At 44.5% G+C, this 26,121-nt stretch overlaps 1 protein-coding gene across 1 annotated transcript in view; it reads right to left on the bottom strand.

Moving 5' to 3' along the window:
* The window catches only part of RB1CC1 (RB1 inducible coiled-coil 1), a gene marked incomplete in the record, with an annotated part of 2,392,675 nt that overhangs the window by 1,534,769 nt on the left and 831,785 nt on the right, over positions 1 to 26,121 (bottom strand). Inside the window, 1 exon segment of the mRNA XM_044061705.1 lies at positions 24,618 to 24,820. Within this exon segment, the coding sequence (XP_043917640.1) occupies positions 24,618 to 24,820 (203 nt within the window).

The following is a 26,121-nucleotide window of genomic DNA, read 5'->3' as shown; positions in this document are numbered from 1 at the left end:
GTATGAGTTCACAAAGATGCCCTTTGGGATGAAGAATGCCGCAGCAACTTTCCAGAGGCTGGTAGATATCTCAGCAGAAGCAGGAGGTTTTGCCCTTGCTTACCTAGATGAAATTGCCATCTACAGCCAACTCCTGGCCAGAGCACCTTCAGCATGTCATGGAGGGGCTGGGCAGACTACAGAGGGCAAGGTTGACCACTAATCCGAGCAAATGTCAGGTGGGTATGGTAGAGGTCTCCTACCTAGGACATGGAGTGGGGAGTGGTAAGATAAGGCCAGAACCTGCCAAAGTGGAAGCCATTCAGACAAGGCCTACACCTGTTACTAAAAGCAGGTGAGGGCATTCTTAGGGACAGCAGGGTACTACAGAAAGTTCATGCCTAGTTATAGTACCATAGCTGCTCCCCTCACAGACCTGACAAGGAAGAAAGTACAGTTGTGTGCACTTACCATAAATGTAGATGTTCAATTGTTTTCACTGTTGCAGTCATTACACTTTGGTTATCCTGCTGGCAGGCTACCCTCAGTCGGCCTGAATTCCAAAGTCTAGGTCCGGCGTCGGTTGATGTCGCCTCCTCCCTGACGTCAGAGCGCCAGGGGTATAAAAGATGCAGCCGACGCCATTTTCTTCAGTTTTTCTTGCCCCAGATGTCAGGTGCCCTCAACAGGGTAGGCTAAGAAATATGCCAATAAAACATGCATGCACCAAAATATATTATACCTTCATCTACAAGCAAATACACCACATAGGCTGTATAGAATAGAGAAGTGCAGATAAGTTCCAGCAAGGAAATGGGGGATGGCGGGTGGGTAACCTGGACTGCAACAGTGAATACACTCGAACATCTACATTTATGGTAAGTGTACACAACTGTACTATGTTCTTCGTGTTTCACTGTTGCAGTCATTACAATTGGGTTGAATCCCAAAGCCAAGGTTGGGAGGCTGGAGCTAAATAGCATTAGGAGCAGCTATTAGGACTTGCAGAACTGCAGTGGCAAAGCCTGCCCTGGATTTAGAGTAGAGTGGTAAGTGATAGTGCTTTGTGAAGGTGTGCGCTGAACTCCAAGTAGCAGCCTCTAAAATATCTTTGGTTGGTACTCCCCTGAGGAAGGCTGCTGAAGTGGCTGCTGCTCTGGTTGAATGTGGCCTAAGGCCCTTAGGTACTGGCTTGCCATGTTGTGAATAGCAGAAACGAATGCAGTGGCGTATCCACTTTGAAATAGTCTGCTTTGAGATGGCCTTTCCTTGTGATCCTGCAGCATATGCCACTAGTAATTGCTCTGTCTTTCTGAAAGCTTTTGTTCTGTTCAAATAGAAGCGTAGCTGTCTGTGTATGTCCAAAGAATGCAGAATTATCTCCCGCTTATTCTGTGGGTTTGGATAAAAGGTAGGCAGATGAATAGTTTGGTTAAGGGCCACACTGGACACTACCTTAGGCATAAAAGTCGGGTTTGTCCTCAGAGAAACCCTGTCTGGATAAAAAATGATAAAAGGTTCCACAGCCATGAGTGCCTGTAGCTCTGAGTCTAGTCTTGCAGAAGTTATTGCTAGGAGCAGAGCTGTTTTCCAAGATAAAAACCTTATATCAGCTGTAGCGGCTGGCTCAGAAGGAGGCAGGATGAGTTTTTCTAAGACATAATTGAGGTCCCATGCAGGTATTGGTGACCTCCTTGGAGGCCTTAAATTTTTGGCCCCTCTGAGGTACTGCCTTAATAACGGATGAGAAAAGATTGGTGGCTCTGTATTGTAATGAGCCGAAATGGCAGAGGCATGAATTTTTATAGATGAAAAGGATAGGCCTTTGTCCAGCATCTCAGTTAAGTATTGCAAAATCTGAGGAATATTTGATACAGCTGTGTCAATTCCTTGTGCCTGGTTCCAAGCACAAAATCTCTTACATTTTCCAGCATATGATTTTCTAGTACTAGGCCTCCTGGCCTCCAAAATGACATCCATCACCGCTTTAGTGAGAGATGTGTTTTGTATACCTACATTATACGCCATGCTGCCAGATTTAAGGTCTTGAGTTGGCTGTGCAGGATCTGATTGTTCTGCTGGGACAGCAGATGAGGCACTTGAGGAAAGGTCCAGGCTGGGCATTGAGACAAGTTCCTTAGGATTGGATACCAGTACTGGCGTGGCCAGTCTGGGGCAATCAGTATCATTTTTGGCTTCTCCTGTCTGACCTTTAGGAGTACCTTGGGGAGGAGAGGCAGAGGAGGAAAGGCATATACTGTTAAGTTTTTCCAGCTGAAAGATAGGGCATCCACTTTCCATGCTTGTCTGTGATAAGTCCTTGTGCAGAATCTCTTTAGTTGGCAGGTGTGAGGTGAGGCAAACAGATCTATGTCCGGACATCCCCATTTCCTTGTTATCATGCTGAAGACTTGTGGATCCAATTTCCACTCGTGGGGATCCATGAGGTTTCTGCTTAGTTCGTCTGCCAGAGTATTTATCTTTCCTGGCAGGAATTGTGCCTGCAGATGTACTTGGTAAGTCAATGCTGTGTCCCACAAAGTCATGGCCAGTCTGCAAAGGGGGTAAGAATGAGTGCCTCCCTGCTTGTTTATATACCACATGACCGTGGTATTGTCTGTCTTTATCAGTAGTTGTCCCGGATTTAGTAGGTCCTTGAAGGCTGTCAGGGCATTTTGAACAGCTAGCATCTCTTCTGATTGATATGTAGATGCATTTGTTTTGTGAACCATGTGCCTTGAATGCAGCTTCCTGCCATGTGGGCTCCCCAGGCATAATCTAATGCATCCGTTGTTAATGTCTGTGTGGCTGGGGGTAGAGTGAATGGCTGTCCCTTGTTTTGGTGACAGGCCTTCGCCCACCATAGAAACTCCTGTTGCTGGCAGGGAATGAGAGTAACTATAGATTCCAGGCTGTGGCAATGTTGAGTCCAAACATTTTTTAGGTACCAGTGAAGTTTCCTCATATGCAGTCTTGCATATGGAATTAGTAGAATGCAGGATGCCATGAAGCCCAAAGCCTGCAGAATTTTTCTTGCAGATAACTTGGCCTTTGTTGCCAACATTTTGAAATAGGTAGTCAGTTGCCTTTGTTTGTCTGGCGTGAGATAAGCCATCTGGGCAGTTGTATTTAAGCTTGCACCCAGGAATATTATCTCTTGAGGGGGTACTAGTTTTGATTTCTGTTCATTGACTGTGTACCCTAGGCATGGTAGTAATCTCTTTACAAACGCCAGATGCTGTAGTAGAATGTCCTTGTTCTCTGCTTAAATGAGGCAGTCGTCCAAGTAAGGATATATTTGTATTCCTCTTTGTCTGCAAAATGCAATTACTGGTGCCAGGCACTTTGTGAAGACCCTGGGCGCAGTAGATAAGCCAAAGGGCAGTGCAGAGAATTGGTAGTGCATTGAGCCAGCTTTGAATCTGAGGTATCTTCTGCATGTTTGTCTGATTGGGACATGCACGTATGCCTCTTTTAGATCTAAAGTCACAAGCCAAGCCTTCTTGCCCAACATTGGTAGAAGCTGCTGTACAGTCAACATTTTGAATTTTGGAATATCATGTGTTCAGAATAGATAGGTCCAGTATTGGTCTCCAGGCTTTGTCCTTTCTGGGTACCAAGAAAAGTCTTGAACAGAATCCTTGTCCCTGCTCTTGCTCTGGTACTTGTTGAATGGCCCTCATGTCCATGAGGGATGAGGCTTGTTTTTGTGCCTCTGCCCATTGATGTTTTGGCAGGTCTGGCCAACAGTTTGCCCTTGGCAGGGTATGGAAATGAAACTTGTAGCCTTGTGACACTATGTTTAAGACCCATTTGTCCTGGGTTATTATATGCCAGTTTTGAGAAAAAAGTGCTAGCTTTCCCCCTAAAGGTGCTGCCAGAAGTTAAGTGCTCGGTGCAGGCAGGGGGAAGTCATTGGGACTGTTTCCTGTATGGCTGTGATTTGTCTTCTCCAGTTTTGGGGGTAGAAGCACCCCACTGTTTAGACCTGTACGAACCTTGGGGCTGGGGTCTGCCTCTAGGGCGTCTGTATCTGCCCCTTTGTGGCCTGTCTGACACTGGAAAGGACCAATTCTTTGTAGGCCAGTGTCTGCTAAATCTTGGTGGCTATACCTGTAAACAATCCTTGACTGTTTGCATAGATTTAGCTTTGTCCTCCATTTTCTTTAACACCTCTTCTGCCTTAACACCAAACAAAGCATCATGCTGTAATGGAGCATCTAATAATTTTGCCTTAACATGATCAGGTAGATTTTGTTCCTTTAACCAAGCATGCCTCCTAATGACAGAACCCGTAACTGCGGCCCTGCAGGAGGCCTCCAGAGAATCAAAACCACATTGCAAAGTATGCTTTCCAACTTGTTCAGCTGCATGCAATAAATCCTGTATTTCTTTGTTTTCTGCACATTGAGAATTTATCAACATTTTCTGTTTAAGCAGTGACATAATATATTGCTGATATTTGAACATATGAAACTGACAATTTAAAGCCCTTACAGCCAAAGTAGCAGAAGTGTAAATCTTTTTTCCCCATCTGTCCAGTGCCCTAGAATCCCTGTCAGAGGGAGTAGGGTTCTTTGCAGTGGAAGCCTTGACCCCTTTGGGACCCTGAGAGATTGTTTCTGGGTCAGTAGCAGGGTTTTTGAAAATGAATTTATGTGAATCAGGAACCTGTAGTATCTGTCTGGCTTAACAGGAGCTGGAGGTAGAGTCAGGAGTCAGACTGGACTCTGAAAATACATCATTTACAACGTCTAACACAGGTGGAATAGCAAAGGGCCTGTGCTGAGGTAGTAAAAGGAAGTCTCCGAGCCTTTTCTTAGATTCTGAATAATCTGGCTCTCCCAGTGGAAATGCTCCCTCAATGTATGCAGACTTTCCCCAAAAGAATAATCATCAGGAGGAGAGGCTGAAGGGATAGATTCTTCAGCATCAGAATCCTCATAGGGAGGAAGAGAGTATTCCTGATCAGAAGAGGAATCAGAAGAAATGCAAACCTGATCTGAAGATTCATATTCTGTCTCTTGCCTAGGCCTCTTATCAGGAGGGGGATGGGAACCCCTGATCAAAGTAAGTAGGTCTTAGGCCATTTTGAGCATCTGTTTTTTAGGCATGGAGGCCTGTCCATGGGGCTGTTGTACTTGTTTCTTTGTCTTTAGAGGTGCTTCAGTCTTTGCCTTTGAAGCTGAAGTCGTTTTAACATGTAACTGTGTAGGCCTGAAAACACCCTCAGAAGCCGATGCCTGCTCAGCGGCTCCAGACCCATCTGAGGGAATAGTTTCCGAAGTTCCAATACCTTGAGTTTTCAGTGGCCTAGTCGGCTCCACGTGGGAGTCGGAAGCGGCCTGCGGCTCTAAAGTAGCGGGCGTCAGGGGCTGCGAAAGCGCCTCACTGAGAACCAGCGAACCAGCAAATGGCTTAGAAGAAGCCTCGTCGTCAGTTTTGGACCTCAGATGCCTGTCCTTTTCTTTGCGTTTCTTGTGAATTCCGGTAGTCGGATGGCTATCCGACAACATTGCATAGTTAAATCTTCTGCCAAAATAGTGAAATGCAAAATCGTACCAACGCTTAATAGTGCGTTGGTTAAATCTAGCACAAAACCAACTAACAACATCGTGGTCAGGGCCTAGGCAAGGAATACAGTAAGAATGAAAGTCCTTATAAGGTATTTGCTTCCCACAAGAAATACAATTATCAACTTTTTCTGACACAGGTCTGGAGCAAGAAAAAAAGTTTCCCCAACGGGGTACTTAGCTTTTTAGTGAAGACTTCAGATCTGAAACTCGAACACGAAAATCTCAGGAGTCAGCCTACCGGCACTTGCGAACTGCTTTTGCTTCGGGCACCGTGCGGCAAGAAAGACCGAAGAAAATGGCGTCGGCTGCATCTTTTATACCCCTAGCGCACTGATGTCAGGGAAGAAGCGACAGCAACCAACGCCGGACCTAGACTTTGGAATTCGGGCCGACTGAGGGTAGCCTGCCAGCAGGATAGCCCAATTGTAATGACTGCAACAGTGAAACACGAAGAACATTCTGTACAGCTAACATTTCCTTTTGATTTGTGTGTAGGTGCATTTGACTTGGGTTCCATTTGCTCTGAATGCACTTCCCTGCCAGCTGAGCCCCCCCATGCATAGTCTGATGCATCTGTTGTTAAGGTTTGGGAGGCAGGGGGGTAGTGTGAATGGTAGTCCCTTGTTTTGGTGGCAGGCCTCTGTCCACCAAAGGAACTCTAGGCATAGGCATGGTATGATAGGAATCATAGCTTCTAGATCTTGTGAATGTTGACACCATAGGCTTTTGAGATACCATTGCAGTTTCTTCATATGCAGCCTTGCATATGGAATTAGAAGAATGCAGGAGGCCATGAACCCCAATGCTTGCAGTATTTGCTTTGCAGATAACTGGGTTTTTGTGGCCACTTGTTTGAAGTAGGTTGTCAAATGAGTCCGTTTCCCTGGCGTGAAGAAAGCCATCTGGGAAGTTGTATTCAAGCTGGCTCCCAGGAATATGACTTGTTGACAGGGTACCAGGTGTGATTTCTTTTTCATTTATGGTGTACCCCAGACAAGTCAGTACCCTTTGAACAAAGGCCAGATGATTCAAAAGCATGTCCTGGCTTTCTGCCTGAATTAGACAATCGTCCAGGTATGGCTATATTTGAATATTTCTTTGCCTGCAGAATGCAATGACTGGAGCTAGGCACTTTGTGAATACCCTGGGCGCAGTAGACAAGCCAAAGGGCAGTGCAGAGAACTGATAGTGCATGTAGCCTGCTTTGAAGCGTAGGTATCTTCTGCAAGATTCCCTGATATGGATGTACAGGTATGCTTCTTTTAAGTCTAGTGTTGTCAACCATGCATCTTTGCCTAGCATAGGAAGCAGCTGGTGAAGAGTCAGCATCTTGAATTTTGGTATCACCAGAAAGGTATTTAGAGTAGAAAGGTCCAGGAAAGGACGCCATGTATTGCCTTTTCTGGGCACCAGAAAAAGTCTTGAATAGAAACCTTGTCCCTTTTCCTCTTCTGGTACCAAGTGAATAGCCCCCCATGCTTGAGAGAGATTACTTGATTTTGGGCCTCTGCCCACTGATATGGGGGTAGGTCTGGCCACTCGCTTGGTGTTGGTAAGGTGTGGAAGTGAAATCTGTATCCTTGGGACACTATATTTAAAACACATTTGGCCTGGGTAACGAGTTCCCACTTTTTTGGATTGCAGACCAATCATTCCGCCTAAAGGAGCATTCAGTTGGAAGTGCTTGAAAGTTTTAAAAGCAAGTCATTGAGACAGTTTTCCATAGGGGCGAGTCTTACTACTTCCTGATTTGGGTGCAGAAACCCCCTACTGCTTAGTCTTGCATGCCCCCTGGGACTGAAACCTGGGGTTTCTGCTGTGTCTGGGTTTGGTTTGAGAAGAACTGAAAGGGGCTGGAAAGGACCAATTTTTAGAGGGCCAGTGCCTACTACATCTAGGAGGCTGAACTTGTAAGAAATCTTTAACAGTTTGCATAGATTTAGCTTTATCTTCCATCTTTTTAAGAACTTCCTCAGCCTTGTTGCCAAACAGGCGGTCCTGATTTAAGGGAGCATCCAACAATTTAGTTTAACATGATCAGGCAAAGATTGCTCCTTAAACCAAGCATGCCTTCTGAGCACAGACCCAGTAACAGCAGCCCTGCAAGAGGCTTCTAATGAATCAAATCCACATTGCAAAGTATGTTTTCCAACCTGTTCAGCAAAATGCATTAAATCCTGTAATTCTTTATTTTCCGCAGAGTCAGGAATCAACATCATTTTCTGTTTAAGCAATCCAACAACATGTTGCTGATACTTTTAACATGAAAATGGCAGTTTAAAGCCCTAATGGCCAAGGCTGCAGAAGTGTAAACCTTCTTACCCCATCTACCCAGTGCCCTGGAGTCTCTATCAGGAGTAGGATTTTTAGCAGTAGAAGCCTTAATGCCCTTGGGTCCCTGCAAAATAGTCTCTGGATCCGCAATATGATTTTTAAAAAGGAACTTGTGTGAATCAGGAACCCTGTAATATCTGTCAGGTTTTCTGGGAGCAGGAGGCAAAGAATCAGGGGCCAAACTAGATTCCAAAAAAGCATCATCAGCAATGTCTAGTACAGGAGGAATAGCTATCCCTAAGCCTCTTTTTTGAATCAGAAAAATCCTGGCTTTCCCAGTGGAAATGCTCCCTTAGAGTATGTAAGGTTTCACTAAAAGAAAAATCCTCTGGAGGGGAAGCAGAGGGAATAGAGTCCTCTGCATCAGAATCCTCATAAGTCGATGAAGGTAAATCCAGATCATCAGAAGAAGCAGAAAAATCAGAATCCTGGTCAGAAGATTCATAAACAACTTCAGTCCTAGGTCTCTTAGAAGGGGGAGGTTGGCTTCCCCTGATCAGATTTATAAGATCTTCAGCCATTCTTATCATTTGTTTTTTAGGCATAGAAGCCTGAGCATGCAACCTGGGCATCGTTTTTTTAGGCATGGATCGAGATTTAGACCTAAATGAAGAAGGAGGCGTCGGTTTAATATGCAAGTCTGTAGACCTTAATACACCCTCAGAAGCCGGTGCCTGCACAGCGGCTCTGGACCCATCAAAGGTAGAGACATCCGCGGGTTCCATAGTTGAAGCATCTCGCGGCCTACCGGACTCCAAATGGGTCTCAGTAGAGGCCTGTGAATCAGAAGTAGTAGGTATCAGGGGCTGTGTAAGCACCTCAATGAGTACCAGCGAACTGGCGGCTGGCTTAAGAGAAGCGTCGTCGGCAGTTTTGGACCTCGGTGGCCTGTCTCTGTCTTTTATCTTTGCATTTTTTTGAAATCCCGGTAGTCGGATGGCTAACCGACAACATTTCTGGATAATTAAACAGGGAACCGAAATATTTAGAGGCAAAAATATACCAACGACGGATAGTACGCTGATTAAATAAAGCACAAAACCAACAGCAATGTACATCGTAGTCAGGGCCTAGGTAAGGAATACAGTACAAATGGAAATCTTTATGAGGCATTTGCTTTCCACAAGTAATGCTACTATTAACTTTTACTGACATCGGTAAGGAGCAAGAAAAAGTTCCCCCAACGGGGTACTTAGCTTTAGTTGAAGACTTCGGTTCTGAAACTCGAAAATGAAAATTTCAGGAGTCGGCTGACCGGCACTTGTGAACTGCTGATGCTTCGGGCACAGCACGGCAAGAAAGACTGATGTAATGGCGTCGGGTGCATGTTTTATACCCCTGACAACCTGACATCATGGAAGAAAGGACAGCAACCGACGTAGGACCCAAGACTTTGTTAATCAGGCCGACTGAGGGCTACTGCAAGCAGATAACCCAAATGTAATGACTGCAACAGTGAAACTCGAAGAACATCTGTACTATGTTCTTCGTGTTTCACTGTTGCAATCATCACATTTGGGTAGATTCCCAAAGCAGCCCTGGTTGAATGGGGTCTAATCCCCTGTGGGATAGGTTTTCCATGGTGCTTATAACAGAAATGAATGCAATGGCCTCTCCATTTTGAAATGGTTTGCTTTAAAATAGCCTTCCTCTCTGCGCATGCAGCAAATGCCACCAGCAGTTCAGATTTCCTTTGAGGTTTAGTCCTGTCCAAGTAAAATCTAAGTTGTCTGTGCACATCTAAGGAATGCAGTATCCATTCCCCTTTATTCTGTGGATTAGAAAAGAAGGTTGGCAAATGAATGAACTGATTAAGAGCCACACTGGATACCACCTTGGGCATGAAAGTGGGATTGGTCCTGAGGGACACCCTGTCCGCATGAAAGATGATGAAAGGCTCCACTGCCATACGGCCCTGTAATTCAGATACCCTTCTTGCTGAAGTGACTGCTAAAAGGAAACCTGTTTTCCAAGAAAGGAATTTTAACTCTGCAGTTGTAGCTGGCTCAAAAGGGGGAAGAGTGAGTTTTTCCAAAACAAAATTAAGGTCCCAGGCTGGAGTTGGGGCTCTTCTGGGTGGTCTTAAGTTTTTGGCCCCTCTGAGGAACTGCTTGAGCAGTGGATGAGAAAAGAGGGGTGGGTTCTGTGTTGTAATGAGCTGAAATGTCTGAGGCGTGAATTTTGATGGAGGAAAAGGAAAGGCCCTTGTGAAGCATCTCAGTTAAGTATTGAAGAATCTGTAATAAATTGGACACTTTTGTGGCCCTCCCTTGAGTTTTTTTCCAGGCACAGAATCTTTTCCATTTTTCAGCATAAGATTTTCTAATACTAAGTCTCCTTGCCTCCAAAATGACATCCAACACTTGTTTACTGAGGGATGAAAACGGAGAGATTAGGTAACTAGCCAGGCTGCCAGATTCAGGGTTTGAAGCTGGGGGTGCAGAATCTGGCTCTCCTGCTCAGACAGCAGGGTAGGGGTCTGAGGTAGGTGCCATGGGGCCAGCTGTGACACACTGCGCAAGAGGGGGTACCAGGTGTTGGCGTGGCCAGTCTAGTGCAATCAGTATCATCCTTGGTTTGTCCGGTTTGATCTTTAGTAGCACTTTGGAGAGGAGAGGCAGAGGAGGAAAGGCATAAACGGATAGATTTTTCCAGCTGAAGGACAGGGCATCGACTTTTCAAGCTTGTTTGTGGGGAGTCCTTGTGCAGAATTTGTCCAATTGGTAGTTCCGGGGGGATGCAAACAGGTCTATATCCAGGATCCCCCATTTGTTGATCAACATGTTGAAAATCTATGGTTCCAGTTTCCACTCGTGAGTCGCCAGTTCGCCGGTACTCAGTGAGGTGCTTTCACAGCCGCGGGGTCCATGAGATTTCTGCTTAGTTCTTCTGCCAGTGTATTTAGTTTTCCTGGCAGGAATTGAGCCTGTAGATGCATTTGGTAGCTCAAGGCTGTGTTCCACAGAGCCATGGCTAGTCTGCAGAGGGGGTAAGAATGGGTACTCCCCTGCTTGTTTATGTACCACATAACAGTGGTGTTGTCCGTCTTTACCATTAATTGTCCTGGAAGAATGTGCTCCTTGAAGGCTGTCAGGGCATTCTGTACAGCTAACATTTCTTTTTGATCGATATGCAGGTGCATTTGACTTGGGCTCCATTTGCCCTGAATGCACTTCCCTGCCAGGTGAGCCCCCCATGCATAGTCTGATGCGTCTGTTGTTAGGGTTTGGGCTGCAGGGGGTCGATTGAATGGTAGTCCCTTGTTTTGGTGGCAGACCTCTGGCCCACCAAAGGAATTCTAACCATAGGCAAGGTATGATACGAATCGTTGCTTCTAGATCCTGAGAATGTTGACACCATAGGCTTTTTAGATGCTACTGTAGTTTCCTCATATGCAGTCTGGCTTCCTTTAAATCCAGTGTTGCCAACTAGGTATCTTTGCCTATCATGGGAAGCAACTGGTGAAGAGTTAGCATCTTGAATTTTGGAATCACAAAAAAGGTGTTTTGGATAGAAAGGTCCAGGATAGGATGCCATGAGTTGTCTTTTCTGTGTACCAGGAAAAGTCATGAGTAGAAATCTTGTCCCTTTTCCTCTTCTGGTACAGTCTGAATAGCCTTTAGTCTTAAGAGGGAGGGTCCTTGCTTTTGTGCCTCTGCCCACTGCTTTGGGGGTAGATCTGGCCAACCGTTTGGGGTTGGTAGCGTGTGGAAGTGAAATCTGTAACCTTCGGAAGCTATGTTTAAAACCCATTTGTCCTAGGTAATGAGTTCCCAGTTTTTTGCTTGCAGAGCAATCTTTCCCCCTAAAGGAGCAGTCAGTTGAGAAGTGCTTGGGAGTTTTAAAGTTAAGTCATTGAGACAGCTTACCATAGGGGGGAGTCTTATTACTCCCTGATTTGGAAGTGGGAGCCCCCCCCCCACTGCTTAGTCCTGTGTGTACCCTGGGACTGAAGCCTGGGTGTTCTGCTGGTTCTGGGATAGAACTGAAAAGGCCTGGAAGAGGCAGGAAAGGACCAATTTTTTGAGGGCCAATGCCTACTAAATCTAGGAGGCTGCACTTTTAAGAAATCTTTAACAGTTTGCATAGATTTAGCTTTTTCCTCTATCTTTTTAAGAACTTCTGCTTTGTCGCCAAACTGGGGGTCCTGATTTAAGGGAGCATCCAGCAATTTAGTTTTAACATGATCTGGCAAAGACTGTTGCTTAAGCCAAGCATGCCTTCTAAGTGCAGACCCGGTGACAGCAGCCCTGCAAGATGCCTCTAATGAATCAAAACCACATTGCAAAGTATGTTTTCCAACCTGTTCAGCAGAATGCATTACATCCTGTAAATCCTTATTCTCAGCACAATCAGGAATCAACATCATTTTCTTTTTAAGTAATCCAATAATATGCTGCTGATACTTTAACATATGAAACTGACAATTTAAGGCCCTGATGGCCAAGGTTGCAGAGGTGTATACCTTCTTACCCCATCTATCCAGGGCCCTGGAATCTCTATCAGAGGGGGTAGGATTTTTGGCAGTAGTAGCCTTAATGCCCTTGGGTCCCTGTGAAATGGTCTCAGAGTCCACAGTAGGATTTTTAGAAAGGAATTTATGAGAATTAGGAACTCTAATATCTATCAGGTTTTCTGGGAGCAGGAGGTAAAGAGTCAGGGGCCAAGCTAGATTCCAAAAAGGCATAGTCAACAATGTCCAGCACAGGAGTGATAGCTAAAGGCCTGTGTTGGGGCAGGAGTAAGAAATCTCTAAGCCTTTTTTTGGAATCAGAGTAATCCTGACTTTCCCGGTGAAAATGTTCCCTAAGAGTATGCAAGGTTTCACCAAAAGAAAAATCTTCTGGGGGTGAAGCAGAGGGAATAGAGTCCTCTGCATCAGAATCCTCATAGGTAGATAAGGTTAAATCCTGGTCATCAGTGGAGACAGAAAATGCAGAATCCTGGTCAGAAGAATCATAAGCAAATTCAGTCCTAGGTCGCTTAGAGGGGGAAGGTTGGCTTCCCCTGATTAAAGTAATAAAGCCTTCAGCCATTCTTATCATTTGTTTTCTAGGCACAGAGGCCTGACCATGCGGTCTGGGCGTCAGTTTCCTAGGCATGGTTCGAGTTTTAGGCCTAGAAGAAGAAGATGGTGTCAGTTTAATATGCAAGTCAATAGGCCTGAATACACACTCAGAAGCCAGTGCCTGCACAGCGGCTCCGGACCCATCCAAGGTAGAGACATCCGCAGGTTCCGAAGTTGAAGCATCTCGCGGCATACCGGACTCCGAATGGGTCTCAGTAGAGGCCTGCAAATCTGAAGTAGCGGGTATCAGGGGCTGCGAAAGCACCTCACTGAGTACCGGCGAACTGGCAATTAGCTTAGGAGAAGCGTTGTCGGCAGCTTTGGACCTAGACGGCTGTCTGTCTTTATCTTTGCATTTTTTCGGAATGTCAGTAGTCGGGTGGCTTACCGAAGACATAGCTGGATAATTGAACCGAGAACCAAAATATTTAGAAGCGAAAATGTACCAATGACGAATAGTTTGTGGTTTAAATAAGGCACAAAACCGACAGCGAGGTACATCATGGTCAGGGCCTAGGTAAGGAATACAGTACAAATTAAAATCTTTATGAGGTATTTGCTTTCCACAAGAAATACAATTACTGACTTTTACTGACATCGGTTTAGAGCAAGAAAATGTTTCCCCAATGGGGTACTTAGCTTTAGCTGAAGACTTCGGTTCTGAAACTCGAAAACGAAAATTTCAGGAGTCGGCTGACCGGCACTTGCGAACTGCTTCTGCTTCGGGCACCGCATGGCAAGAATGACTGGGGTAATGGCATCAGCTGCATGCTTTATACCCCTGACTACCTGATGCCATGGAAGATGAGACAGCAACTGAGGCATGACCAAAAACTTTGATAATCAGGCCGACTGAGGGCTACTGCAAGCAGATAACCCAAATGTGATGACTGCAACAGTGAAACACGAAGAACATCCCTTTTCCTTTTAAGAGTGGGGGCTTGAGTAACTCGGATAAGGGAGATGAGATCCTCCACCATTTTAAGCATTTGAGCTTGGGGTGGGGGAGCAGTAGCAAGATGGTGGCTAGAAGCAGATTTCCTAGGAGTGGCCTGGCTTCGAGGCCCAAGAGAATCCGACGGTCTCTAAGGAACGGTAGTCGGAAGAGTAGACATCATTTTTTGTCTAGAATCAGTAGTGCGTACAGCCTCCTCGGAAGTCGTTGCCTGCATCGTGGCTCGCAACCCAAATGAGGGAGAGACAGCCAGAGGCTTGGAAGACTAAGTGGATTTCTGGGACATACCGGACTCCAAAAGCATCTTGGCAGAGGCCTGCGTAGAAAGCGAGTCGGGCATCAGGGGCTGCGAAAGCACCTCACTGAATTCCAGAGAACTGACGACTTGCTTAGCAGTAGCGTCGTCGGAAGGCTTAGCCTTGTGTGGCCTATCTCTATCTTTACGTTTTTTCAGAATGTCGGCAGATGGTTGGCTGACGGACGCCATATCAAAATTCTACGACGGAATATGAAAAAAACTGTCTACAAAAAGATCTCTACAGCGAATGGTTCTTGCATTAAACAGGGCACAGAATCGGCAACAAGGGACGTCGTGGTCTGGGCCTAAACAAGTGATGCAGTAAGAATGAAAGTCTCGGTGTGGGATCTGCTTTCCACAGGAGAGACAATTAATTTTTTCGGACATCGGTTAGAGCAAGAAAAAAGGGTCCACAATGGGGTACTTAGCTTTAGAAGTTTTCATCTGAAATTCGACTTCTGGTAGCGACCGACCAGCACTCGTGCCAACTACTTCTGCTACGGGCTCCACGGCATGAAAGACTGATGTAATGACGTCGGCTGCCTTGCTTTATAGTACTGACAATCTGACAGACTACAGGCGACAGAAGCCGGCACACAAAAACATTGACTCTGGTATTTGGGATGGCCGAAGGCTACCACAGCAGGGATAACCCCACAGGTGATGACTGCAACAGTGAAACACGAAGAACATCGAAAATGCATTCAAACTAGCAGTGAGTGGACGAAGCGAACAGATAACACTCGGAAGAAGAGTTACAAATGGTGGCGAAAAAGTTCTGAGAATGGTACACCTGAACGTCACTTTTATGCCCTATGCTATGGATGGAGCGTATGGGTGACATTCGGCATACCTAAAAGCAATGGTAGGCTTTGGTATACTGGCCAGACATTGGACTTCCACAGCAGGGAATCCCACAAGTAATGAATACCGCAGCACTGAATACAAGGACATCTGTGGATACCCTGCAGCCTATAAAAGGATATCACAGGAGCGAAATACTTTGTGAGCACTCTCAAAAGAGTGGATAAGCCTAAAAGGGAAAGCAGAAAACTGATAATGTTATGCAGACGCACACCTGAAATCTGGATGAATAGGAATCTGAAGATATGCATGAATAGGTGTGGTGCTATGCATCTTAAATCCAAGTTTACTGAGAAACTCAAAGGGTAAACAGGTTGTGAAGTGAAAGCATTTTGAACTTGGGCACTATCAGAAACTGGTTTAGGAATGAAAGCTTCAAAACCGGTCTCTAAGAATCTTCTTTCTACGGCACTAGAAACATTCTTGAATAAAATCGAAGAAAGAGGGATCTTTTTCTTTTATCAGAAACAGTCTTATAAAAAGTACAGTTTTGTACCTACCATAAATGTAGATGTTCGAAGATCCACATTGCTGCAGTCCTTACTTATAGGTAGTCCGCTGCCCTCGGTCGGCCCGAATACCAAAGTATTAGGCTGACGTCGGTCATGGGCGCCTAGATCGGACATCAGAGCGTCAGGGTATAAAGGCGCATGACCGACGTCATATCCTCAGTCTTTTCTTGCCCCAGATGTCAGAAGGCCAAACCAGAAAGGCCACAGCCAAAAACAGAATACCTCCCAAAAACATGCCCAACAACAACCATCACCTAAAGCATAGCACCAAGTCAAACTACAGAGGGGAAGGAGGGAGGGTAAATTGGACTGCAGCAATGTGGATCTTTGAACATCTACATTTATGGTAGGTACAAAACTGTACTATGTTCTTCATCTCACATTGCTGCAGTCCTTACTTATGGGTAGAATCCCAAAGCAACGGGAAAGGGAGGATGGTAAAATCATAAAGCATTAGGGGCCGCTAAAATGCCCTGTAAAATTGCAGTGGCAAATCCAGCCCTAGACTTAGAATAAAGAGGAAGGTGGTAATGTTTAGAAAAGGTATGCACTGAACTCCAAGTAGCTGCCTCCAAAATGTCTTTTGTAGCTACCCCCCTTATAAAGGCCGTAGAAGTAGCAGTAGCCCTAGTGGAATGAGGCCTGATTCCAGCAGGAATCTCCTTACCATGATGGGAATAACAGAAAGAAATACAAAACCCAATCCATTTAGAAATAGTTTGTTTTGAAACAGGTTTACCCTGTGAACCCAAAGCAAAAGTAACAAACAATTGCTGAGACTGTCTGCACTCCTTGGTTCTGCTCAAATAATAACGCAACTGCCTGTGAATATCCAAAGTATGCAAAATTTTCTCCCCTTTATTTTGGGGGTTTGCATAAAAAGTAGGCAAATGAATAGTTTGATTTAAGGCCACACTAGAAACCACTTTAGGCATAAAGGAAGAATTAGTATGCAAAGATACCCTATCCTTATGAAAAATCAGGAAAGGCTCCACTGCCATGAGGGCCTGTAATTCAGAAACCCTTCTTGCAGAGGTAATGGCCAACAAAAAAACAGTTTTCCATGATAAATACTTTAACTCGGCAGTAGCTGCAGGCTCAAAAGGTTGTAGAGTAAGTTTTTCCAACACAAAATTGAGATCCCAAGCAGGAGTAGGAGCTTTACGTGGGGGTCTTATATTCTTTGCCCCTCTAAGAAATTGCTTAAACCAAGGATGAGAGAATAAAGGAGGGTCACAATCATAGTGAGCAGAAATGGCTGCAGCATGGACCTTTATTGAGGAGAAAGACAAACCCTTGTCCAATAATTCAGTAAGATATTGAAGAGCAACACTTAAATCAGGTTTGGAGACATCAAAGTCCTTTCCTTTGCTCCAAATAAAAATCTCCTCCATTTATCAGCGTAAACTTTCCTGGTACTAGGCCTCCTGGCCTCCAAAATAACATTCAAAACTTGTTGTGGAAGCTGAGACCCTCCAGAGTCTAAAACAGAATATGCCAGGCTGTTAGATGCAGAGACTGAATCTTGACATTGAGGAAGTGACTGTCCTCTTGTGACAAAAGGTGCGGAATCAAAGGCAGAGGCCACGGAGGTTCTCGTACTAAACTCCTCAGTAGTGGGTACCAGTGTTGTTGAGGCCAATCCGGTGCTATCAAAATCATGGTTGGCTTGTCTTGTCTGGCCTTCAAAAGTACCTTGGGAAGAAGAGGCAGAGGTGGAAAGGCATATACATGCAGATTGTCCCAACTGAAAGATAGAGCATCCACCTTCCAAGCTGTGTGATGAAACATTTTTGTGCAAAACTTTGGCAACTGGTAATTTAGTGGAGAAGCGAACAGATCTATGTCTGGAGTTCCCCATAACACTGTCAACTGTTGAAATACATGAGGATCCAATTTCCACCGTGAGGATCCACTATTTGTCTGCTCAATACATCTGCTAAGGAGTTCTGTGCTCCTGGTAGAAACCTTGCCTGAAGATTGAGGTGTAGATTGAGAGCAGTTTCCCACAGAATCATCGCTTGCCTGCAAAGAGGGTAAGAATGGGTACGCCCCTGCTTGATGATGTAGCACATGACAGTAGTGTTGTCTGTATGAATCAACACCTGCGCTGGACTAAGTAAATCTTTGAAAGCCATCAATGCAAACTGGACTGCTAACATTTCCTTCAAGTTGATATGCAAATGTTGGAGTTTGACAGGCCACGTGTTTTGCACCCATTTTCCATTGAAGTGTGCTCCCAAGCCTTGTCCGAGGCATCTGTCGTTAGAATCTGACTCGCCTCTGGCCGGGTCACAGAGAGTCCCTTGTTTAGGTGACATTCCTGAGCCCACCACAAAACTCCTTCTGAATGCAAGGTATTATCTGAATGACAGTGTCTAGATCTTGGCAGTGCTGTGTCCACACATTTTGAGATACCATTGAAGCTTCCTCATATGCAATTTGGCATTGGGAAGCACCAGAATACAAGATGCCATGAACCCCAAGGCTTGAAGGACTGTCCTTGCAGTCAGCCTGGACCATAGAGACATTTGCTGGAAATAAAGAGAAAGGCTTCTTTGTTTGTCCGGGGTCAAAAAAGCCATCTGGGAAGCTGTATTCAGTCTCACACCCAGAAAGCACATGTCCTGAGAGGGTACTAGACTGGACTTTGTTTCGTTCACAGAATACCCTAGGCATCTTAACACTGCCATCACATACTGTAGATGATGAAGAAGTTCGTCCTTTTCCTGTGCAATAATCAGACAGTCGTCCAAATAAGGATAAATCTGTATTCCTCTTAGTCTGAAAAATGCTATCACTGGAGCCAGAACCTTTGTGAACACTCTGGGCAGTAGATAAGCCAAAGGGCAATGCAGAGAACTGATAATGTAAATTTCCAGCCCGAAAACGCAGGTACCTCCTGCAACTGGGCCTGATAGGAACATGAAGGTAAGCCTCTTTGAGATCCAGAGTAACCATCCAGTGATCTTTTCCCAACAGAGGTAAAAGCTGTTGTAAAGTCAGCATCTTGAACTTTGGAATGTCCAGGTAAGTGTTGAGGATAGATAAATCCAAAATTGGTCTCCACGTGTTTCCTTTCTTTGGAACTAGAAACAGACGAGAATAAAATCCTAGGCCCACTTCTGACAGAGGAACTGGCTGTATAGCTCCTATTTGAAGAAGTAAAGAAATTTGTCTGTGAGCCTCTATCCTTTGCCGAGGAGGGACGTCTGGCATGCCTTTGAACGGAGGCATGGTATGGAAATAGAACTTGTAACCTCGGTTTATAATGTCCAATACCCATTTGTCCTGGGTGACTAAATGCCAATTTTGCTTGAAAAGAGCCAATTTTCCTCCCAAAGGAGCTGCCAGGCAAGAGGAATCTGGCAGCTGAAAATGCAGGTCATTGGGCCTGTTTACGAAAGGACTGGCCCCTGCCCTCACCAGCAGATTGAGCAGGCGAACTCCATTGTCTCGGCCTGAAGGTACTCTGAGCTCTGCCCCTACCACGCCTAGATCTACCCCTAGACTGAGAATCAGAAGAAGGGTACGTCCACCCCTTAGTAGGCCAATTTCTACTAAACTTTGGAGGTTGTACCTGCAAAAATCTTTAACAGTCTGCATAGACTTAGCCTTGTCTTCCATTTTCTTTAAGACTGACTCCACAGGAGGACCAAACAAAACTTCAGACTGCAAAGGGGCATCCAGAATTCTAGACTTAACATGCTCAGACAAATTCTGATCCTTAAGCCAGGCGTGCCTACGAATAACTGAGCCAGTGGCAGCCACCCTAGAAGAAGCCTGTAAAGCATCAAAACCACATTGCAAAGAGTGCTTACCCACCTGTTCAGAAACATGCACTAAATCCTGCAATTCTTTACACTCTATGCCCTCTGCCAAAGCATCCACTTTAGATCTTAGCTGAGAAAGGAGGAAATTCTGATACTTCAACATATGAAACTGGCAGTTCAAAGCTCTCATTGCTAAAGTAGAAGAGGTATACACCTTCTTACCCCATCTATCCAAAGCTCTAGCTTCCTTATCCAGAGGAACCGGATTCTTAACAACAGAGGCTCTAACACCCTTAGGCCCCTGACTAATAGTTTCTGGGTCCGCCCTAGGACTCTTATACAGATATTTATGAGCCTCAGGCACCCTGTAATACCTGTCCGGTTTAACTGGGGCAGGAGGCACAGAATCTGGATTAAGGGAAGCTTCGAGAAAACATCTGAAACAACATCCAAAACCGGAGGTATAGCTAAGGGTCTATGCTGTGGTAAAACAAGAACTCCCTAAGCCTCTTCCGGGAATCAGAGTAATCCTGCCCCTCCCACTTAAAATGCTCCCTCATGGAATGGAGAGTTTCTGAAAATGAAAAATCCTCTGGAGGAGAAGCAGAAGGAGTGGAATCCTCTGCATCAGAATCAGAATAAGGAGGGAAATCTTGAATGTCCTCAGTAGAAGACTCTGAATCATCTGAGGCCTGCTCCAAACTTTCCAACTCTGGCTCCATCCTGGGCCTCTTATCAGGAGGGGGCATAGAACCTCTAATTAAAGTAATCAAATCCTCTGCCATTTTAAGCATGTGCTTTTTAGGCACAGACCCTGAAGAACCAGAACTGACACCAGAGGAAGGCAAAACAGACCTGCCCTTAGAAGGAGCCTTAGAAACAGTAGCAGAAGGCCTAACCACCTTAGGCATAGAAGGGAGAATAGTAACCTGAGAGGCCCCTTCAGCCTGGCCTGCCTCCTGAGAGGCCACATCTTGTAAAATCAAAGTTTCCCCCTGGGACTCAACAGAAACTTCAGCCGGATCCACCTGTTCAGCTGTAGCTTCTAAAGGTCCGGCATCATCCTGCCTAGGCTTTAAAGATTTGTCTTTGCGCTTCTTAGTAGAAGCAGGCGCCGGAACATCCGACGGCATATTATAATTACACCTCTTGCCAAAGACTAACCTAGCGCAATCTAACCTCCGTTTTATAGTGCGCTTATTAAACCTAGCACAAAACCGACACCCGACTACGTCGTGCTCCGGTCCCAAACAAGGAATACAAAGCGAGTGGTAATCCCTATGCGGTATCCGTTTCCCACAAGAAATACAATTATTCACTTTTTCTGACATCCGGTAAGTAACTGAGGCAAGAAAAAACAAAAATATTCCCCAATGGGGTACTTAGCCCAACTTGGTATCGGTCTGAAACTCCGAAAACGAAAAATTTCAGAATGCCGAACGGCACTTGCAACTCTGCTTCTGCATCGGACCATGCGGCAAAAAAGACTGAGGATATGACGTCGGTCATGCGCCTTTATACCCTGACGCTCTGATGTCAGATCTAGGCGCCCATGACCGACGTCAGCCTAATACTTTGGTATTCGGGCCGACCGAGGACAGCGGACTACCCATAAGTAAGGACTGCAGCAATGTGAGATGAAGAACATCAAGGGGCAAGAACTTTTACAATACATGCGGCCAAGTCCAATAAATTATTCCTGTTTAGAATAACTGACAATAAAGACATCTGTTTAGTTTTCTGCGTCTTTGTGAAAGGGATCTGTGAAAAAACAGACCAAGTCTTGACAGCAACAACTTCTGCAGGGAATGGCACAACATTCTGTCTAAAAAGGGACACATTCCCTGTCCCTTCTCTCAGGGCAGACAAGAGTGGCTTTCCCTTGTCCAATGAAGGGACACTAACAGCTGTGGAGGACATAGCCAACCCCTGGTCCATGGTGGCTATAAGGACTACATCAGATGGCTTTGAAGAGGCAAGTGGTCTGAGGAACCAGCTTTGGTCACTGCAAAGTCACCAACCTGTGACTGAGGCAAATTACCAGCCTGTTGTTGTAGCAAAGCCTGCTTAACAATCTTTTCTGTTGTTATGGTATGAAGAAGGTCCGTATGAGGAACCAGTACTTTATTCCATGAGCAAGCTGAAAATGGTGCTCGTTTCCCAGGGAAGCTTAGCTTTAATGGTCAATAAAACAGGAATGTGCCAGAAAAAATAAATATGTTTTCCCAGTAAAAAGCACTTTTAACACTTTCCATTAACAGCAAAAAATGAAAACCACAGTTTCTCCACAGATAAAGTAGTTTTAAACTTTTAATCACTTTTTATCACAAAAGTAAAAAAAAAAGTGTGCGTCCGTTAAAAGGTAAATAAAAGTCATAAGACCGTCAACCAAAGCACTTTTACTAGCTTAAATGTACTTATTTTTAAGAAAAATGTATGTTTTTCTTCAGTAAAAGTAAACGTTTTTTCCATATAGACAATTTATCGCTCTTGCAATGGGACAGTTTTAACCAACCAATCGAAAACCCACAGAAGAGCACTTTTATCTGTGTCAGGAAAGCTTTGAAGGGCTTGCCACCCAAACCTGATTTGTAGTCAGCTCAGCTTGAGCTAATGGCTTGGGTATGTGGAAGGTGACCTGAAATGTTGGAAACTGGATGGCCATTACATCCTTAGTAGGATGTAACCCACACAGCTTAGGCTACTGCAGCAGTTATACTGAAGAACATCTTGATGTGAAAGTCAAAACTTATACATATAGCTGTACCAGTGACACAGAGGGATAAAGCCTTGACTACAGTCGAGCCGACCAGGGTTTGATTAGTGACTTGGGCGACTGACAGCAGCAGGTTGGGATGGGCATCACCACTCCCTGGTGTCCTGTGGGCATCTATGATGACAAGCCTTGGTGGAGGCTGGGGATGTCCTTACCAGGAGGACATGTCCATCCACAGTAAATAGGATGGAGTTCATGGTACAGATGTGGCAGATACGGGGTGAAACGTCTCACTCATGCCCTGGACTTCACAGGAACTGCAGGGGAAAAGGAAGGAGGAGGTTGAGTCATGAAGATGGACTGTGACCCCCCCCACCTGGATGTCTTTAGGATCCCTGATGGGATGGCTCAAATTTGGGCATTTGATCAGTGGTGATGTGGAGTGCTAGCAGACTCCGCAAAGGACACAGGGCAATGGGACAGCTATCAGAATGACAGTAAGGGAATTAAAAAGAGCTAAAAAATATACTAATGGTTCTGTTGCACACTGCAATTCCAATATTGAAGGTAGTGGTGCCAGAGGTGCAGATCTGTCCATCACAATCCCAGTGCAAGTCAAGTCCATTCCAGCAGACAGGTGAAGGTATACATCCTGGATACTCAAGTTTTTTTTTTTTTTTTTTTGCTAGAGAAAAAATGAAATCTGACCACTTAAGAGAATGGCCCTCTTCTTTAATCCTTTCCAAAGAAGAAAGTAGATTGGATTCCCAAATGCAGCTCCTGCAGGATCTAGAGGATGACTGCAGGAGAAGTATTTCTCCCTATACTACCCACCCTAGTTGAACAAAGAAGGGGCTATCAAGATTAACAGGACTGGAAAAAGGGTGATTGGGTTGCCTTGTCCCCTTCCTCAGCCTTGTGAAGTAAACATGACAGATGGGGAAAGAAAAAAGTATGACAAGTAGATGGGAGCAAGAACACTGATCCTACTTGAACATCTGACGTTACATAATCATACAGTTGTACTATATTCTTAACATGGATCACTGACAACATAATTTAGTATGTATGGGAGGACTACCAAACAATGTACAGAAATGGGAGAAAAACTGGCCTGGAAAGAAGACTGGACCACTTCCATTCCCTCTCTATGGATGCCAAAGAATTACAGAAAGTCCTGAGGGATAGCAGTTTAAAAAATTACCCTGCTCTGTCTGTCCAGTTCATAACATGTGGAGAAAATGTGGATATAGGACTAAGTAACCAACTCACAATTACTCTGAATAGAGGCATTTCTAAAGAAAGCTAATGAACTGGCAGCTGTTCTGCTTGGTAAGTAGTCCGCTTTATTTACCTGGAACAAATGACACACATGAAGGTTCTGTTTGCCTAAGTCCTTAGTTCTGCCTACACAATATCTGACATGCGTAGACATCCAATGGATGCAGAATTATTTTTCTTTTATTTTCAGGTTTACTGTAAAACATAAGACAATGAATGGTCTAAATACGAGAGCCTTCTGGTATGAATAAAAGGCCTATCCTTAGGCTCATCCTGTCCTTATGAAACATGGTGAAATGTCACATGAAAACCATGGCTGAAATAATAGTCTGTAGAACCACTTTCCAACAAAGATATCTGAAAGATTCAGGAACGGATGGCTCTATTATAAAACTCAAGTCTCAGAGGTGGGACAGTCCTCCTTGGCTGTTCATGATATCAATTTTCATATATCTTTGAATATCTCAAAAATCAAGCAACACATATAGACCTGCTCAGCTTCATCTGAAAGTTCACAGCTGGATGAACAAACTGTTGCTGGCACAGTATGTGTGCAACTGACTGCTTATTTTGGTAGTTTACATTGTTTACAAAAATTAACATTTACTGTGCTTATTGTAGAATTTAAAATCCAGTTTGGAGACCTAGAATCTAATAAATGTTACCACTCACTGTACATTTGTGGTAAACAGCTTGCCATTTACACTCATTTAGTAATACTTACGATACTGGGGATGTAGACATTGGATTGAACTGTGAGGATAACCTGATTTTGTTAAAAGTCTCAGGATGCTGCTGCTGTGAGAGAGGCAGAAGCCACTGGATCAAAGTGATCCATGATAAATGCCTCTCAAAGGCCATGGAACAAGTAGGGAGATGTTGAGAAAAAGTAAGGATGGAGGAATGCAAAGTGTTACATGTACTTAAGGGCAAACTAGACAATTTTACTGTCTCTCTATGCTGTCAAGCTAAAATAGCACTACAGCCTTGGGCTGAAACAACCCCTTGCTCCTAGTGGTCCATTAAACCACATCTAGTCACACAACAAAGAGAAGCAACACTCTTAGGAATTTGGGTCATCAGCTGGCTAAAAGTACAAGTTAAGACAGGCACACTGCTGGACTATCTCCAAAACTTACACATTGACATTACTGTTGAATCAGTAAAAGCAACCCTCTTCAATTTTCTAATATTTTCCTAGACTCTACAATCAAGAAAATGTAGGCAATTAACTGTTTACCAAACTGGACTTTCAACCCACCTGGTAAGTTTTTGCTTTATATCCTCAACAGACTGCAGGTAATTTGAATATGCATTTTCAAACTTGCAAAGTAGCTTCTGAGAAGAATGTGTACAGTCATCCAAATTGGCCATGATTGCAGCCCACCCTTGATGCTGAAGATGTTCATCATGGACTAATCGTTCACAGAACGAACACAGTTTCTTGGCAACTTCAAACATCTCCTGCAAAAAATAAAATAGACAATTCATAAAAAGTAAAACCAAATTAAGACCATCATAACTATGAGGATGACAACTGTGAAGGGTAACAATTTCAGGATGCAGCATTTTTTTACAACAAATGTTCCCTTTATCCAGAGGAGCAGTGACCCTGAAGGTGGTACATATGGAGGTAGGGTGTGTGATGACCCCCACCCCCCACTGGGAGTGGAGGGAGGCAGAAACAGCCTACTGAAAAATAAAATAAAATAAAATAAAAATATATATCATTTTGGAACTGTGGATTTTTGCTATCACTTTCACAATGGCTGTACTCACAACTGCAACAGAGACTTAAAGACTTTTGGCTTTTCCCGGTTAGGGGTCGCCACAGCAGAACTCCAGTCTGCTCATGATTGGCAGTGGATTTTATGGTGCCGAGTTGCCAGCCCGACACCAAACCTTCAAGGAAGGCACGCCCATTCACGCTTGCACCTACCTGCATGTCATTAATGTCACTCGACTGTGGGGAGGACAAGCAGACTCCACACAGAAGGCACTCCAGCCGAGAATCGAACAGGAGAACCTCTTGCTGTGAGGTGACAATGCTAACCGTTGCACCACCGCAGCTTACAATTGCAACAGAGGGACCTTTAAAATTTTGCAGTTTAGCAAATCGAAACATGTTAAATAAATCTTAATGCTCATTTGGGACATACAACTGCTGTCCACAGAAGTGTAAACATAGAACTTTCTAATATCACAGCTTCTAACATTATAATCATTCAGAAAGAACTCTGCAGTGGCACGAATTCAAGTTTGCAGAATTAAAACTCAGGGGTTTCCAAATAAAGTACAATGTGCAAAAAAACACATAAAACTACTGTGCAGACACTGTACTATCAAAGACTTCTTTGTTAATTCAGTTTCTCTGATTCTGAACAAGACAGTCAAACCATCCTACAAATTTACTCACCAAGGTAATATGCCATAATGTGCTCTCCGCACATGCAAAATGAAGAGGAAATATCATACCGCACTGAATTGTTTTAAAAATGTCTGTTACTAAAATGCTAGTATTAAGGATACTCTGTAAAGGAAAGTTGTGCAAAAAATTACCATAACCATAGATGTCCTTCTATTCCATGTTGCAGTATTCTACATGTGGGTTTACCCTTCTTCCTTCCAGTTCATCCGTCCAGGATTCAAAAGATTTTCAGTCACTCTAGGGGCATCAGATGTCTGACTTGGCAGCAGGAATGTGGGCCATAAATGTGAAGTTTGCACACACCAGCCCTCAAAACCTAAAACCCCCAAGTCAGAGC

The sequence above is a fragment of the Protopterus annectens genome, chromosome 2.part0, assembly GCF_019279795.1.
Source record: "Protopterus annectens isolate FY-2018-M chromosome 2.part0, PAN1.0, whole genome shotgun sequence".
Lineage (NCBI taxonomy): Eukaryota > Metazoa > Chordata > Ceratodontiformes > Protopteridae > Protopterus > Protopterus annectens.
The sequence above is the reverse complement of the archived record's forward strand: the minus strand, read 5'-3'. Positions and strand labels throughout refer to the sequence as shown.